The sequence below is a fragment of the Tetrao urogallus genome, assembly GCF_951394365.1.
Source record: "Tetrao urogallus genome assembly, chromosome: 11".
Classification (NCBI taxonomy): domain Eukaryota; kingdom Metazoa; phylum Chordata; class Aves; order Galliformes; family Phasianidae; genus Tetrao; species Tetrao urogallus.
Genome location: NC_136824.1, coordinates 13,711,154 through 13,727,563, shown reverse-complemented (window position 1 = coordinate 13,727,563; position 16,410 = coordinate 13,711,154). Strand labels below are relative to the sequence as shown.

Here is a 16,410-nt window from a genome sequence, read left to right as displayed (position 1 = left end):
CGGTCCGGAAAGCAGAGTAGGCCGCAGCCGCTCGCGCCGCTCCACACAAACACGCTCCGGCCGCGAGAAAGACCACCAACTGCTGCCTCGCGCCGCGCGGTTCCTTTTAAACACTCTTCCGCGCTCCTATTGGGCAGCTTCGTACGATGCACGCACTCGATTGGCCCACGGCTTGAGGCCCCACCCAAAGAGGGAAACGATCCCATCATTTCCGCCGAGCCGGGGTCTGGGGGCGGGGCGGCGCATGCGCCGCAGGGACAGGCTCGCGCCGTGGGTTCCGCGCGGCTCTGCGGTCGCGCCCTTTCAGCCGCGTGAGAGCGGCTCGCGGGAAGCGTCCTCGCGCCGCCGAACAGCCGCGCAGGCTGTGCCCGGGGCCTGAGGCGTTCACCTGAGAAAAAGCAAAGCAAGGAAGAAAAGTCGATCGAACCCCCTTTCGTCCCCACCTTTCAGTGTTCGTAACCTGTGCGAGAGGCACGAGGGAGCCCGTGCCACAGCGCATCACCGCTTCCCGGGGGAGCTGAGGAAGCAGCGCCCGGCTCTGCAGTAACGCACGGCGCTCCTCATCGCAGCCCCTCCTTCAGGGTGCACAGCTGCTGCCACCTCCCTGCCTTACCTTCTCCATTTCTAAGTCCTCGTGCTTTTAATCTTGTAATATCTGCATTCCCTGCTTACCAAGGATGGTCTCAAGTTCCAGTGGGCAGTGTTTGAACACAACCCAGGAAAAGGCTGCCAGCTCCAAGCCTGGAGTTGGTATCTGGTAAAGGCTTCACCAGCACAATCCACCTCAAGTGCAAAGAGCAGAAATATTTCTTCTTGCATTCAAGTGTTCAGTTCTCAGAAATACATATTGCACCATGATTGCAAAATTCAGGAATCTGACAGAAGTGCCTAATGGCAATTGCTTTGCAGCTCCCAGAATTGGCTTTATATGTGTGCTCACATATGCACAAGTTATTTTGATAGCCTTCAGGAGCTCAGTTTTCCTCAATTCCCAAGTTTGGATAAACAAGGCCCTGCTTATCAAACACATTTAACAGCAGCTGGTGTTGATCCCTCACCGTGAGAAATTTCTATTTGATGGTGCTCGTAAGATAGGATTGTACATAAAATTTTTGCAAACCAGTACTTACAAAGCAAAGTAAGGAAGGCAGAAGGAAACAGACCTTGAATGATACCGGTCTAACATTTTATTTATTGCATACAAAAGGATTTCTTTTGACAATGGAAATTTATATGAAAAGTAATCTGATGCATACTGGTGAGAATCATACCTTCAAAGATGCTGCAGAAAACTTAAGGCAATGCATCTAAGCATGTAAAGCACAGTAAGTGGTGGAAATTTTCCAAATCAAAAGCCTATTTGTTTTCCTTCTTAAGTTATTGTCAAGTCACAACTTTTTGGAATAGAAATAGGCTGCAGCTCTATTAGCTCCTGCAATAGCATATAAGATCAGAACACTATGATTCCTGCCAAATACCTAAGTGTTCAACATCACATTACAATGTTAGGCATACATTTAAAAGCAAGACAATATCAGTAGCAGTTATAAAACAAGTCAATGCACGGGCCACTAAAATACCTCCAGTACCAGGCACCCACATCAGGTGCGTAAAAGAATCCCAAAGAAAATCCTCAAACCTGTGCTTGTCTTTTAAGGAAGCCAAGAGATTCCATTGTATACCCAGGGTCTCAATTATTTCACAGGTCCTGTTTTTTTTTGCCCCATGCCTCTCATGTACCTTCTTGGAAACTTCTTAAAAAGTTATTATTGTCAGACTTCGAGCATCAGTGTTCAAAAGTAACTTCACTCCTTTTCAATAGCCACTGAAGAAAAGGAACCATCTTCTGCTCAGTCCTTCCAGTCAGTTTACTTAATTTTTTAATCAATGCAGCTTCAATTTCCAACAGCTTCCTACAGTCACAACGTTCAAGAAGTTTTAGCATAGAACCATGCCAGGTTTCGAAGCACTCAAATCATGTGTTGCCTCTCTCCCATATCCCCCATACACAAAGTGGTTTAAAGTTCAGTTTTAGCAATGCAGTTAAATTTGACAATGTCCATTTATCACCCATTCTGGAATAAAATTTCTTCCCACTTAATGCCTCAGTGCCAGAGGTGTTAATTTTGTTGCCAGCAATAAACACTGCACTGGGAAATGCTACTCCTAACAAATGAGAGTTTAAAAAAAAAAGGGGGAGGTGGGGAGGACAGAGGGGAAGCAGCCTTAACCAGACAAAAAACAAGCATCAAATTAGATAAGGTAATATTTATAAATGGATCACTTTTTAGTGTAAACATAACATTTTCCAGGTTACTGTAAACTGTATTACACTTAATCTGATTATGAAAGACAAAGACAAGAGAAACTGAAGGTATTTATTATTCAATCCACTTACAAAGCAGGTAGCTTAATGCAAGCTTATTGACATGTTCATCATATATGATCCCCTAGGAACATCCTCTCTAATGTGACAGCAATACTGTCTCAATGTTTTTGCAATTTTCAGCATCTGTTGAGCACATTTAAATAAACTATAATCTATTATACGTGTAAGAACGTTGATGACCAACTTGAGACCTGATGTGGATTAAAACCTCCTCCAAAGGCAAAATGTTAGTACATTATAACTTAATTCTATATACTATATTATGCAGCAAATCTTAACTATAGAAAATATTTTAATCAGTGATGGACTGTTGGTAATTTATAGAGGGAATCTATAATCAAGGTAAAACTAGGTAACCACGTAAGTTTTGTCTACAGAAATTTACAGGATTTCACTTTTCTAATGAAAAAAAGACCAAGAGTCAGCTGAATTTAGCTAATTTTATTAACCTTAAACTAATAAAAATCCCAAGACAAGCCTGGAATCTTCAAAAGTTCTATCAATGCACATATATCTAACCCCCCCAAAATAAAACCAACCAAAAAAAAGAGAAACAAAAAAACCCTGCAGCTCTAAGTCCTGACTGGTTTTATATTTAAAACAAACAAAAAACCCTCAGTGTGTACAGACACCTCAACTTAAGTTAGCAGAAAGAGACCAAAGATTCTAAGCTTTTTCCATACCCCTAAGAATTTTTTTTTTTTTTTTTTTTTCAATCTGCAAGTATCTACAATCCAGCTAACTGAAATCAACATTTAGTGTTCACTAGAGCTGTTTCACAGCAGCAAATATTAAGTTAGGGACTCAAATTTCTAGACATAGGAAGAAAATGATAAATACAATCTGAACAGCAGTCTAAATGTTCAATATTGACATTCAAATATATCTGCATTGTGCTGAAATTTTAGAACAAATCTGATCAGACAAAAACTCTGGTGATGAGTATGCATGTGTATCAAACTGAATATAGTTCATATTCTGTTCCCACTGTTACAGATGTTATTTGACTCAGAACTGATATTGTAAATATACAGCAGCCATTTTTTCCTAGTGAAGGAATGTCTCAATACATAATATTATCCTTTTCTAGATGATCTTTATACATTAAACTAAAATACGTGACTGATTAAATTAAGGAATCTGAGGTTAGTAATGAGTGAAATCAGACTTTCAAAGCTTGAAACTATGTAAAACAAACCAAAAAAGAGACCACACACTTCTACTTACTAAAGCAGCTATTCTTGCCTGCAAGTCTGGGGTCACAAAGCCCATAATATGTGCAAACAAATGCAATACAAGGAACCATGCAAAAATACAGTAACGAAAGAAAAAAGTAAAACCTAAAAAAAATTTTTATAAATACACTGAAACTCAACGGTCTTCTACATAAACTGTAGGTCTAGCATTAGTTGTACCATATAGCAGAGCCAGCACTCTTAGGTTCAATGCTTCCAAATCTGCGCAGGTAAGTCATGCCATCTTTGGTTGACTGCAGTACCAGGAAGGATGAGAGGGAGCAAGAAGGAGGACAAGAGTTCCGGAAAATGGTGTCAGCTTTCACTAGGCAGTTGGGCCTCAATGTCCACTCTGCAAATTGGGCACTTCTTATTAGTAATCAACCATTGATCTACACACACTTGGTGGAAAAGGTGCATACATGGAAGTCGCCTGTCAGAAAAACAAAAAACACAGTGTTAATAAAAGACTTCCATATCAATATATCCACCGGAGAAAAGGTGATGTGGATTTTGCTGCTGAAGCACCTTTTGTTTTTGTTTTTTTGTAGGTCTATGCTTTTCCCACAAGCTTCACTAGCTTTTCTACCTGACTTACATTTTGTCTACCTAAAAGAAGCAACAGACATAGGCAATGAAGCCAAGTATCAGGTAGCTTCTGTTGAGTTACAGCAATTTAACGTTGCTATAGCTTAAAGAGCATTATTAGTTCAGAAAAGTTAAACTTGACAATCTGGAATTAAACCAATTAATTTTCTGCCCAGCGTACAAAAGCTGACAGCACAGCATGATTTTAATTAAAAACACGAGTACTACCTTCCACACTGTAACATTTGAAAAAATGGTATCAGTTTGGGCTTGTGGTGAAAGACAGACAGAGAATTTTTGGGAGACTGTAAGAGAGGAACTCACATTTTACGCAAAGACAATACAAACAGGGTAACCAGTGCTTCAAATTAAAACTTATATTCATTAGTTGCTAAGACAGTGTTTAATTTTGACACAAATTAGGAAGTGTTGCAAGGATTAGTGTGCCATTTCCAAGTATGGTCTCAAAGCCAGAATTTTAACACTATATTATGATACTCAGAGGTATTATTTACCTCACATCTTCACCTTCCTCCAATATAGACAAGCAGATGGTGCATTTTTCCTCTGTGTCTTCTTCTGTTCCTTCCTCCCCATCTTGTTTGCAGTGCAGTTTCCTCTGTGAGAACCAATCAGTTGTTACCTTATTAGTAGAGATGACATTATTGACAAACTGAGTAAAATCTGCTTTTAGTACATGTTCAAAATATGCTTATTTTTAAATATTTCAGAAATTATTTTACATTTTAGTTATCACTTCTTCAAATGCATGTGAACCAAATTGAATCAGGAACTAGTGCCTGGAGCAAAATCACTGCATATTTCACTTTTAATTAATTCTTGTGACTGGACTGTTAATATATTCAGAATTGTTGCAATCAGTCCCTTTATTTGTTACTTATATCTTCATTTCATTCATGAGGAGGGAAAAAATATCCTTTCAAACATAATATTTTAAAACCACTATTTATCAAGTGTGAAAGAACACTACATGGACGTGGATGGGATTCAGTATTACAGTGTAATAATCTCCAATTCAGAGACCGTAAGCTGCAAAAATTCTGCACCAGATTAAAAATTTGACAGTCTTTCTAATGTGATCACAGGGAAGGTTAAGATAACCAAGGTGATAGATGCCATGCATAGTTTATTACAAGTCAACTTCAAATAAAGCCTTACTGTACTTAACAAGGTATCATTAAAGCCTGTTGACAATTAAGCTATAACCAGTAGTTATTTCATTGCTCACACGACTATTAATAACTGCCAGACAAGTTATTAATTGCTGTGGGTAAAGATGGGTCTGAATGCCACTACCGTGATATGCAGGAAAAAGCAAAATTCAAACCCACTATTTCCTTTCTTACCCAAAAAGATGCTTTTAAGAGAGAATGCACATTTCTACTCTTAAATACTTATTCTGAATACTGAAGAAGCCATCCTGAAAGCTTCAGCTTTCATCCATCCTCATCTACATCCTTTCATCCATCCTCATCTACATTTAGCACTCCCACTTCCCTGTCCCCCCCCACTGCTTGAGGTATTCTACCAAATACAGTTTTCAACATAAAATGCACAGTGTGAAAGCACAGAAAAGTTACATCACCTGACAAGGGAAAGGAGTATTATACTGTCAGGAGAAGTGCAGCTTACTCTGTACAATAGGTTTAAGATGCTAATGAAAAACAATCGGAGCTTTCAAGGATCCCAAGCAAACTACTGGGTATGAATTTAGCTATCGATCTTGTGGAAGTTACACATTCAAACTTTTAGGCCCATTAAGCTTACAGAGCATAGCTTGTTTTCCATTTTCCCCTTTATCTCTCAAAGAAGATATTTTCTCACTCCTAGCTTTCAGTTTCTGAAGAACACAATTACTCCCTGTTATGTTGTTTTCGACAGTCTCTCCACCCTCCTCCTCTACCTCTCCTTCCTCTTTCTTTGTTTCTTCTTTCCTCTAAGCAAGATGACCTTCACAGCCACTTTCTTCCTTCTACAGGGCAACTGATGCAGGTTTTTATCTGATTGAGCCTACATTGCAGGTTTGGAGGCACTCTCTTTCCCTTGAACAGTACTGAACAAGACTCAGCAGGTGTAAGCCAGGCCCTAAATAATTTGTGCTTCCTTAGATCTGCTGGAGCTGCAATATTCCTCTCTTATACAACTGACTAAACTCTCAGAGTAAAGCAGGTGTTTGGGAGTGAAGCTCCATGACACCAGAGGTGCCTACCTCCCTAAGCTTTGTCCCAAATTCCTCTACACCCCCTCCCACTCAATATTATTCAACTCTGGCACAGATCCCCACATGATACTCATAATGAGAAGCACATTCAGGAAACATAACAATATGATTATGCCATTTTGAACATTCTAGAAGCATGCAAAAAATTTCAAGGGGAAAAAAAGGAAAATCTGGGAGGAGGAAAAATTGAAAACCTGTTTAAACATCTTGTCCTGTTAACAGATTCCCTGGGAAGGCAGTGTAGGAAGTCAAATCATAACACCCTCTAGAGTGTAATTTTTAATGCTTAAGTTGTGCTACAATGTATACAAGCACCAGATGCATATCCCCATCAGTGAGCTTTAAGCATTATGGCCACGCAGATCTGTTATCTCAGTCACTGTCAGTGCCCCATGTTGGTGCCAATTTCTGTTGCAGGTTGACTTTTTTTTTTTCAGCACAGCAGGGCCTAGTGCCCCAGCCCTTTCCCCATGAGAAGCCAGTGGAGAAGTGAGAAGGAGACTGAGAAGCCATTGATGAGGAATGGTAAAAAGAATATGATTTAGTGAAATATAAAAGTAATTGAGAGTAATAAATCAAACTGATGGGAAAAGAAGCATCTCCTAACAGTGCTGTGAGGTTTAGTGGCACAGAGGAAAAAGGGATGCCTTTACATCACTCCGTCATCCTCCCAGAAACCACATGGGAAGGACTGAAACATTTTGGAAACTAGTTCTTCCATAGCAGCTGTCCCAATTTCACTGCATGATGTCATGATACAGAATACTTACGGAAAACCATGACACTCCTCATCATTCTTATTTTAAGGTGAAATCTGCATGTACAAGCCCCAACTTGAAAACAAAACAAAACAAAACAAAACCCAACATGCTATGCTTTGACCTGTTTGTATTTCAGAAACATAGTATTAATGCCAATACATTATTTAACACATTACAGCAGATTTTCATTTGGAATCGCATATTTATTTCCTTGAAGGAAGTGGCATTGTACACTTCGCTTACAATCCCTGAAACTGCAAGATAAAGGAAACGTGTGCTCTTTGAAGTTGACATTCCTGCAGATCTAAGCTAAATGTGTGTTAACTCCTTCTTGAGAAAATATCACAGCCCACAGTTTGAGAAATCCTCACCTTTTTGTATTTATGTGGATATGTGCATCTTTCTATAGTTCCCTGTGTTGCTCCACGATTCACATTGCCTAATCGTTCCTCCAAGTGAATCAGCTCCTAAAAAGTTAAAGGAACAAACAATGTAAGAACTGATATTTCTAATGTTTTGAATAAATATTAATTTTATTCTAACTAATTTGCAGAACTGATAGACAACTCTCCATGTCCTAATTATTCAAATACAAGCCAAAAAAAGGGTATGTTGTAGTGGAAAAGTGATGGGTTTTCATAAAAAAAAAAACAACAACAAAACAACAAAAAATCCCACCTAATACTGCCCAGTATTTTAAGTCACAGGGAAACACTTTATAATAGTGAAAGGATCAAAAACTATTTGTCTGCTAGTAACATTTGCGTACGTTTACATGTACTTGTGTGTCAAGTGAGGAAAACACAAGCAAACTACACTAGTCTAAGTTTTCAAAGCTTAAAATGGGGGGAAAAAAAGTTGCTTAAGCTGAAATACAATAACTTATTTCTTTTTCTCCAGCAATGAGTTTACTAGAAGCATGACATGTCACTGAAGATGTTTTCAGTGGACTAGCTCATTAACTCTCTGCATCTGATACTTTTTAAAACAAAAAAAACACCAAAAACAAACAAACAAGAAAACAGATTAACCTCCTGCACTACATAAAAAAAAGACACAATTGTCAAAGTTGCAAAGTTTCACCCTCACTAGGAGGACTTTGGCACAGTCATTCAGTGACACCAGTACTTATTACCAACATATTACGTGAGTCTTTAGCAGGATGATGAGGGAGGAGACCAAGATGTACAGTCAGTTCATAACCACCTAAACCTATACTGACCAGGACATCTTTTGTTGCCTGATTTTTCAAGATGTTTTTGTCATCTGTTCCTAGTCCAAGACAGTGAGGTCATTCTTTGAATTAAGAGTATTTTCTTTATTCTTTTAAATCTACATATAGCACTAGCACACACCCTCCCCATATTCCATCATGACACATTTTGGAACGTATCTAGTTTTGTTCTATTACAAACCTCAAAATTGCCCCTGAAAGGGCCTCTGAATGATGTTCCATCCAATCCCGATGAAATGTAACGGATGTGAGGGTAGCCCGCCATGTCTGGTACCTATTCAAACAGCACATGTTAAGTTAAACCTATTCAGAACAGTTCCAGAATTTTACTGTTCACTTTGTAAAATTTAAGATCCTTTTGCTTTTATTGAATCACTCATTTTACTCCTCAGCTTGAGCACACAGTTTCAACTGACAGCATAGCATCGCATCACTCCAAGCTCTCTGAATATAACCAGAAATAAAACATAAGTGAGACTGGATCCTCTACTGTAAACTGTCCATATCTGCCTCACATATTTCTTGGCATCGTGCCAGCTTGGAAAAAATCTCTACCTGCTTTGTATACACACACCACGAATATCTACCTGTATTTGTAAACAAACACCCTAAAAACTTTGCTTGAAGTTATCAGAAATACTTGCTACAGATTTTCTAATGTAAGTTTTTGATACCATGGAAGAAACAAGGCTAGCATCTCCCCTTGAAAAACAGCCAGTCTCTTTACCTTACCCTAAACAACTAAACATTCTTTGATACTTCAAATTTATAGGCAGATAAAAGTAACTCCTGAAAACTACATAAATCTGATAATCTACAGTCATAGGCTTTTCTACATACACTACATTTAAGCATCCACTGCCTTCCTTGCATAATCAGAGATACAAAAGCAGTGAACAAAATACTGGCATTCAGCAATAAACCTACAGGCACTTCAAACACTACTACTTTTCATAGAGAAAAGCAGAAGGGTACTCAAAATAACAAGGAACACCTTCACAGCAAGGCTTCTTCCTTCCATTTTGGCCCTCACATGACAGATGAGTAACGGTACTGACAGTTTATCAGAAACATACCGGAGGCAATTTTTAATAAGAAAGTTAAAAAACCAAAATGATCGGTAGAATTTCCTTAATATGTATGCATATATGTGTAAGAATTTCCTTAAATATATAGAGTGCACTGACATGAGGACCACAAGAAGCAGTTCAGACAGGATTCTGCAACAACAGAATTTTACGTCAAAAAAGCCCCATATTTATCCACATACCTAAACATTTCATGCAAATATAATGTCTGTTACATAGGTCTTACTGTTTGACAATACAAAATGTTAATTTGGGAGACTGCATTAATACAACCATTTGTAAAAACTACACTCTCTCAGATTAGCAGTGACTTATGATCCATTATCCATTTCAGCACATAACCCTTCTTTGTTTTCTGTCTACAGAAAAAGCATTTAAAAAACTAGTTCACTCATCCACACTACAACTCCTGCTTTTTTTTCTTTCCTATTAGGCTTGAACCTGCTTGGCATCAATTACAGGTTTAAGCTATCTTTACTACGCTGTAAATAAGCTTCCTCCACTTCAAGGAAAGAAAATCCTGAAAAAACTAATCCATGTCTCGAGATTGCTTTTTGCTCCTTGTTTTCATGATGCACCAGGATTTGAAAACAGTTCGTGAGAAGAAAAAAAAAAAAGTATTTTACACACAGATACAGCATCATTACAGGCACTGCAAAGTGCGAGGTGTCACAGTGCTGTAGCACAATACGGCCATCTGCAGTAACCCTACAGAACTGTGTAAACAAACCATCAGCTGCTTGGGGTAGGAACTGAGCCTCTCAAGCTACCTCTGTCATTGCTCTGTTTCTGGTTCCTAGCAGAAACACTTAATGACAATAAGTAGAAGTTCATACATTAGATTGAATCAGTGGGGTGAGAGATCCTGTCTGAAATAGTTTTTACAAAGCCAAACACACTGCACAAAGGCCTTGGTTGTCGCACATACGATAGTTACAGCTCTGATTGCCTCAAAGGTCAGAGCTTACCAACTGCAGTGATGTCTACTCCTCAGGTCTCCCAGCTGGGAAGAGTTCTGCTGCTGGAGACTCTTTGAGAAATCTACTCATGTTAATTTTAACACCACCAAACCGAGTAAGAATTTCACAGAGCGCAACACACAACTGAATTAGTGGAAGTGCTGGGTAGGACACAATGTACTTTCACACTAAAAACTGTGCCTTCACTACCATTTAACAGTTACCATCAGGCTTCAAATACAAAAGTGAAGATTTCTGCTCTCTTGAAACAGCTTCAGGAAAGTTAAGCACAAATGGAAGTGCACTTTCATTAACTTTTGAAAGTAAACCTAAGAATGAAAGACTTAAAACTAACACCAGTCTGTGCTAAGTGCTTGTATTTGTGCTTTTGCACACAGTCACATTACAATACGTGCTTTAAGCAGCAGACTCTGAATCTGCAAAGTTCAGTACAAGTTTTTGGCAAACTGTCTCCTGTAGAACAAATATCATATGTTTCTAGTTCTGCACTTGTTATCAACATTTCCTCCCACCAACATAAAATTGCTTTAACTTGAAAATTCAAGGTCAAGTCTGAACTATTTACAACCCAAGTACTCTGAAGCAGAAATTGCCTACAAGAGAGATAGCTTTCCTTGCTATCCTGCTTTCAACTCCTCCCATATTTGCAGGCTTCTTCTGCCTTTCAGTTCCCGGTCAGTGGAGAGATTTTCACATTGTATTGTACTATTTATCTTGCCTGTTTTCAACCTTTCATTCAATGCCTTACATTACAGATGACTTTCAAGCTTTTAAAATCAAATTAGAATACAGTTATCCAGTTAGCAGCTTGGATACATTCAAAAGGAAGTCAATTATTATTATTTTAATAAGCTGAAGTAAAACACAGAGGTTGCAGTTTTCAGAGACACTGTGGGAAAGAACATTTAATACATGCTGCACAGCTGAAGTCCTAACTCTCTGTGCCGAAGAGAAACATAAAATGAATGCTCCTCAATAGCCCATACAAAAAAAAAACCTGAAGAACACAGTTTCATTCTTCTTATTTGAAAAACACAGTCAAGTCTGTTGCAAATACTCAAGGCTATTTTAAATCTATGGTTCACCTTACAAGCTACAGTAGCTACATTGAGTTCCAGTCTTGACAGTTCTGGTAATTCACAGCAAGTTTGTTGGTTTTGGTGTTTTGTTTTGTTTTTTTTTTTTTTTTGAACAGTCAGGTACATCATAAGTCCGTGACACTGTATGACTGCAGTCAGTGAGAGGTGAAAATGAAAGGGGAAAGAAACAAGGACTTTGCTTTGATAGCAGTGCCTCCTACTTATGTCCATGGAAACTACAACAGACACAAAGAGCACAATAACAATTGATAGAGCAAACCTCTCAGCTACAAAATACTATCAGAAAAAAAACACAACAGACTGCCTTAAACTCAAATGACTTTTTTTAGTCAAGCTACTGCATGAATTACTTTTAAGGACTTTTTTTTTTTAAATAAAGCCTAGAACATCAACAGTTGATGATACTTTCACCAGGAACACAATTAATGAGATTTATAAATACTCAGTACAGTTTTTACTTACAGAAGCAAGAAAACACTCCTCATAACTTGAGCCAGTCTTAGCAGAGCAATCCTAAATACAGTTCAGCCTGTCCTTCCCTGCCCCACTTTCTACAGTTACAATGGAATTATCCTGGTGACAGCAGCATTCTAATCTGTTGCTTTTCATTAAAAGCAAAATGTCAACGTTGGTTGATATCCAATTAGTGTTGTGGGTTGCCTTTTTTTTTTCCTGTTACATGAAAAACATTGCAGTATTTACTTCATATTCGGTTAAATTATTTTTGCTGACAAATCTCCACATACACTTAACTGAAGAAATCTTTGGCTTTCATTATTGCTATAGAAGGGCAGAACCATCAGAAGGCATGTGTCATGCTTTGAACTCATTCTACACACAACTGCTAGTAATGCTGTCGCCTGCCTTTATGTTCTTCTAGTGTTTAATCTGAGTACATTTCTAATTAGTCAGAACACAACTAAAAAGCCTAACACTCCATCTGACTGCGGCAGAGTTCCAAACAGATCTCAAACATTCAAGGAAGTACTGCTTACTAATGTCTACATACCACAAAACATGTCAGTAAAACACGTACAAAACCTCAAAATAAAAACAACTTCCACTTGATCCAGAGATTCATTAATGACTTATGAGAATTAGATATTCCTTCTGAAATGCATGCACAAATTTTTGTAGAGTTGAAGAATCCTACTTCATCTGACATACGATTTAATAAACGCAGCTATTTGGCAAGACTCTCAAAAGTATTTTATCAGACATTCAGCAAATGCTTCTAAATGCTTCTGTGATAAATGCTATCTACCATAGCATTCTTCCATTCTGCTGCCCACAAGAATATAAATGGGGATCTGAACTACTCACTTGTGTAACATTTTAGTTGTAGGCACACCTCTATGAAAGTTAAAATACAGCAAAAGCTTCTCAACACATCAACAGGAGGATAAGATGAACTCTCAAGTTTCTAGAAGTTTCAGAGGAACGGTGGAAATACATACAATAATTGACTTACTAGCCCTGACAGAAAGTGAGATGAAATAAGCATATGTTTAACTTGCTGCCTCCTAAAGCAATCAGTTTTCTTAACTACTAGAAGAGCCTTTTCTCACAGTGAGAACAATTGATGTTATCTGTTATACAACACTACCTGAAATAAAAGTGAGAGACAGACATTTTTTTTGGCAGCATGAAAACAAAAACAAAAAGAGAACAATGCAGAAAAATCATAATCTGTATTGGTGATGCACAGGAGGTAAACGTTATATAATAGGAAGTTTACTGGCTACACAAAAATACTGCATTTTAGGAGTGCTCTAGAATGTCTGCAGTAATTAAAAGTTACGCCTCAATGAATGACGAACTCTGCAGGTATTAGAGAAATACTTGTGGACTGTTACGTTGGTTAAGCTGTAAGGAGTATGCAGTATAAAAACAGAGTACAGAAAGACAACAAGTACTGGTTATAAATATACCTAGATGTCAGTTCTGGCCTCTAACAGAAGTTCTGGATAGACAAGTCTTGCAAGTTGATTTTAAATAAAAAGTTTAGCATTTGTCTATAGATGAGCCCACAGTTTTGATTAGGTAATCTAGTTTAGAGAGGGTGAAATAACATAGGTTAGCCACACAGAATAGCACATTGAAAAACCAAACATACAAATTTTTTCTACATCTTTGTCCTCGTGAATTTTCATTGAAGAAAATTAAGAGTATTTTACGTAAACTTACATATATCCTTTCAAAGCTAATACTCTACCAAAGCCACAATTGGTGGCTAGTTCACCCTCATAATTCATTTTGCTTATAATCCATCACGCAACAAAACTTTACTACTTTGTCATATGGAATAAGGTTGATGAACACCAATTATTATTCAAAACCAACCAAATCTCTAGACAGAATTCGAGATGCATATACGAACCTCCAAATGAAATAAAGCACCAGTGCCAACTCTTACACACTGGGGGGAAAGCTGGTACCTTTAACAACATAAAACTCATTAAAAGAACACAAAAAAATTTAAAAAAATCAGATGCAGAGGGTCAATGCAGTGTAATGCATGTGACAATTTAGTTCGAATGTTTCATTTTACAAGAGCTGAAGTTAGAAATGTTAGTGTCCTGAGCTATTTTTAATTATTAGACAAAAACCTGTTCTTCTAGCTCCATATCTAGGAGCAATGCAAAAACTTCAGATTTTTTTCTTCTTCACTTGAACCACTAACATCAGTATATACACGTCTAAATAAATACAGTAACTCTTAAAATAATTTTCCTGACAAAATAATTACGATGACCAATCATCATGATTTTTCACATGCCATCTCCTTACCATTAGAGGAAGAGCCCCTATTTGCAAGTGATGAAGTCGAGGAGGTGCGTGGTAGTGGGCCAAGTGAGGATGCAAGGGCCCTGGAGGGTAAGTAGCTGCAGTCACACCAGCTTCAATTCCCAGTTCCCTGTCATGTGAACAAAAGTGGCATTACAATATATGTATATCTTGCCTCCAAAACAACTTCTTTACTTTGGATAGCACTAAATTATAGCATAGATACCGCAGCAGTGTTAAGTAACATCCTTTTTTCTTAAATGTTTCTTTTTTCTTAAATGTTTCTTAGCAGGACAAGGGGAAATGGTTTTAAGTTGAGGGAGGGGAGATTTAGGTTGGATGTCAGGGGGAAGTTCTTTACTAGGAGAGTGGTGAGGTGCTGGAACAGCTGCCCAGAGAGGTTGTGAATGCCCCATCCCTGGAGGTGTTCAAGGTCAGGTTGGATGGGGCCCTGGGCAGCCTGGTCTAGTATTAAAAGGGGAGGTTGGTGGCCCTGCATATGGCAGAGATGTTGGAGATTCACGATCCTTGAGGTCCTTTCCAACCCAGGCCATTCTGTGATTCTGTAAATGTATTTAAATTTTCCCAAAAATATTCTTAGTCCTACCACTAACTAAAACCAGGTTTAAAATCAGTTATGAAGACTCAGTATAATTTAATAAATTATAAATTAATAGAGACAATAAAAATTTATGGTGCTGAGCAGTATCAGCATGGAGTCTTCTCTGCAGTTCATTTACTGTGACAACAGAAGTCATCACTCACGCACTCCTTTCCTAATGGTGCAAAAGTACTTTTTCCCAGATGATATATATAGCAGAACTTAAATCTAACCTCCATAGTGAGCATGATGAAATTTTAAGTAAGCTTAAATACAGATGAGATGCAATAGATTAGCTTGTGACTCAAATCCAAATCCTATTTTACAAAGAACAGAAATACAAGAATTGTATTCAACAACATTTTACTTATTTAAAAATCGATTATTGAAATAAATTACCTACCGCTAGTGACACTCAATTCCATTTAAAAAGCAATGTATGTAAAGCCCTAGAAACATTTAACATATTGAGTGCTGTAAGCAACATTTCAAAGCCGTATCAAGGTCTAATGAATTTCAAATTACAGGTGCACACAGCGCTTTCTAAAGTCACTGCAAGCATTTAACAGCAGGTCTGTTGTCCTAAGTCCCAAAGAACTGAAATTGCATCTGATTACTAACCAGGCAGATCTCTCTGGAGCTTGTCGAGGATGGGAAGACATTGTCTGAGGCACATGAATATGATGTCCATGACCGTAATTCGGATGCATTCTGTGAGGATGCGGAGGAGGTCGTTCATGAGCACGTCTAAACAACATAAAACAAGAACAGTCAATTTAACATACTTGTTAGTGGTGAATCAGTAAAATTTTAATCAATGTCACAGCCTGAATTACTTGAATACATTGAAATTAAATAAAATACACAAAACATTCCTCAAACTGTTTTAATTTCAATTTACATCTAAAGTCAGAAGCTGACAGTACTCAAATGTGAAATTAGCCATGCTTCATATACGGCAGTACACTGGGATTTACCATCAGTACACTGGGGGCACCAAGTCACCCACTGTGATCTGGTCTTCACGTGGTAGACAGGTGAATCATGATCACAAAAGACTGGCACAGCATTTAACCCTAATTTCAAACTGTGGAATAGGAATGTAATCCAAGCGTACACACACATGGTGGCCATGTCGAGACTAAGAATTATTTGTGGCAATGCTACAGAACTGCATCTTTGTCTATTTCTAGTAAAACTGTAATAGCAAACATCATTAGGCGAAAAATACATACACTAATCAGGACATTTTCCTTGAAACACATTCGCATCATAGCTTAAGTAATAAGAGTTGCCTTTGTATCAGCCAAGAGACCTGAATTTTATTAAGAGCAGTGGACTGCATTCCAATTCATCCCACCTTAAACTTTTGGACAGAGTAGATTAGACATTTGGTACATCTACA

At 38.0% G+C, this 16,410-nt stretch overlaps 1 protein-coding gene across 3 annotated transcripts in view; it reads right to left on the bottom strand.

Moving 5' to 3' along the window:
* Positions 1-3,939: 3,939 nt before the first annotated feature.
* Positions 3,940-16,410, bottom strand: part of RNF111 (ring finger protein 111) — a gene marked incomplete at both ends in the record, with an annotated part of 34,518 nt that continues 22,047 nt past the window's right edge. For 2 of the 3 annotated variants that reach the window (XM_079541024.1, XM_079541025.1), the window contains 6 exons: positions 3,940-4,057; positions 4,728-4,831; positions 7,587-7,682; positions 8,631-8,723; positions 14,408-14,534; positions 15,627-15,752. In XM_079541024.1, coding sequence (XP_079397150.1) covers positions 3,940-4,057; positions 4,728-4,831; positions 7,587-7,682; positions 8,631-8,723; positions 14,408-14,534; positions 15,627-15,752 — 664 coding nt within the window. Of the gene's footprint in view, positions 4,058-4,727; positions 4,856-7,586; positions 7,683-8,630; positions 8,724-14,407; positions 14,535-15,626; positions 15,753-16,410 lie in introns of all 3 variants that reach the window. The other variant, XM_079541023.1, reaches the window with a different exon arrangement.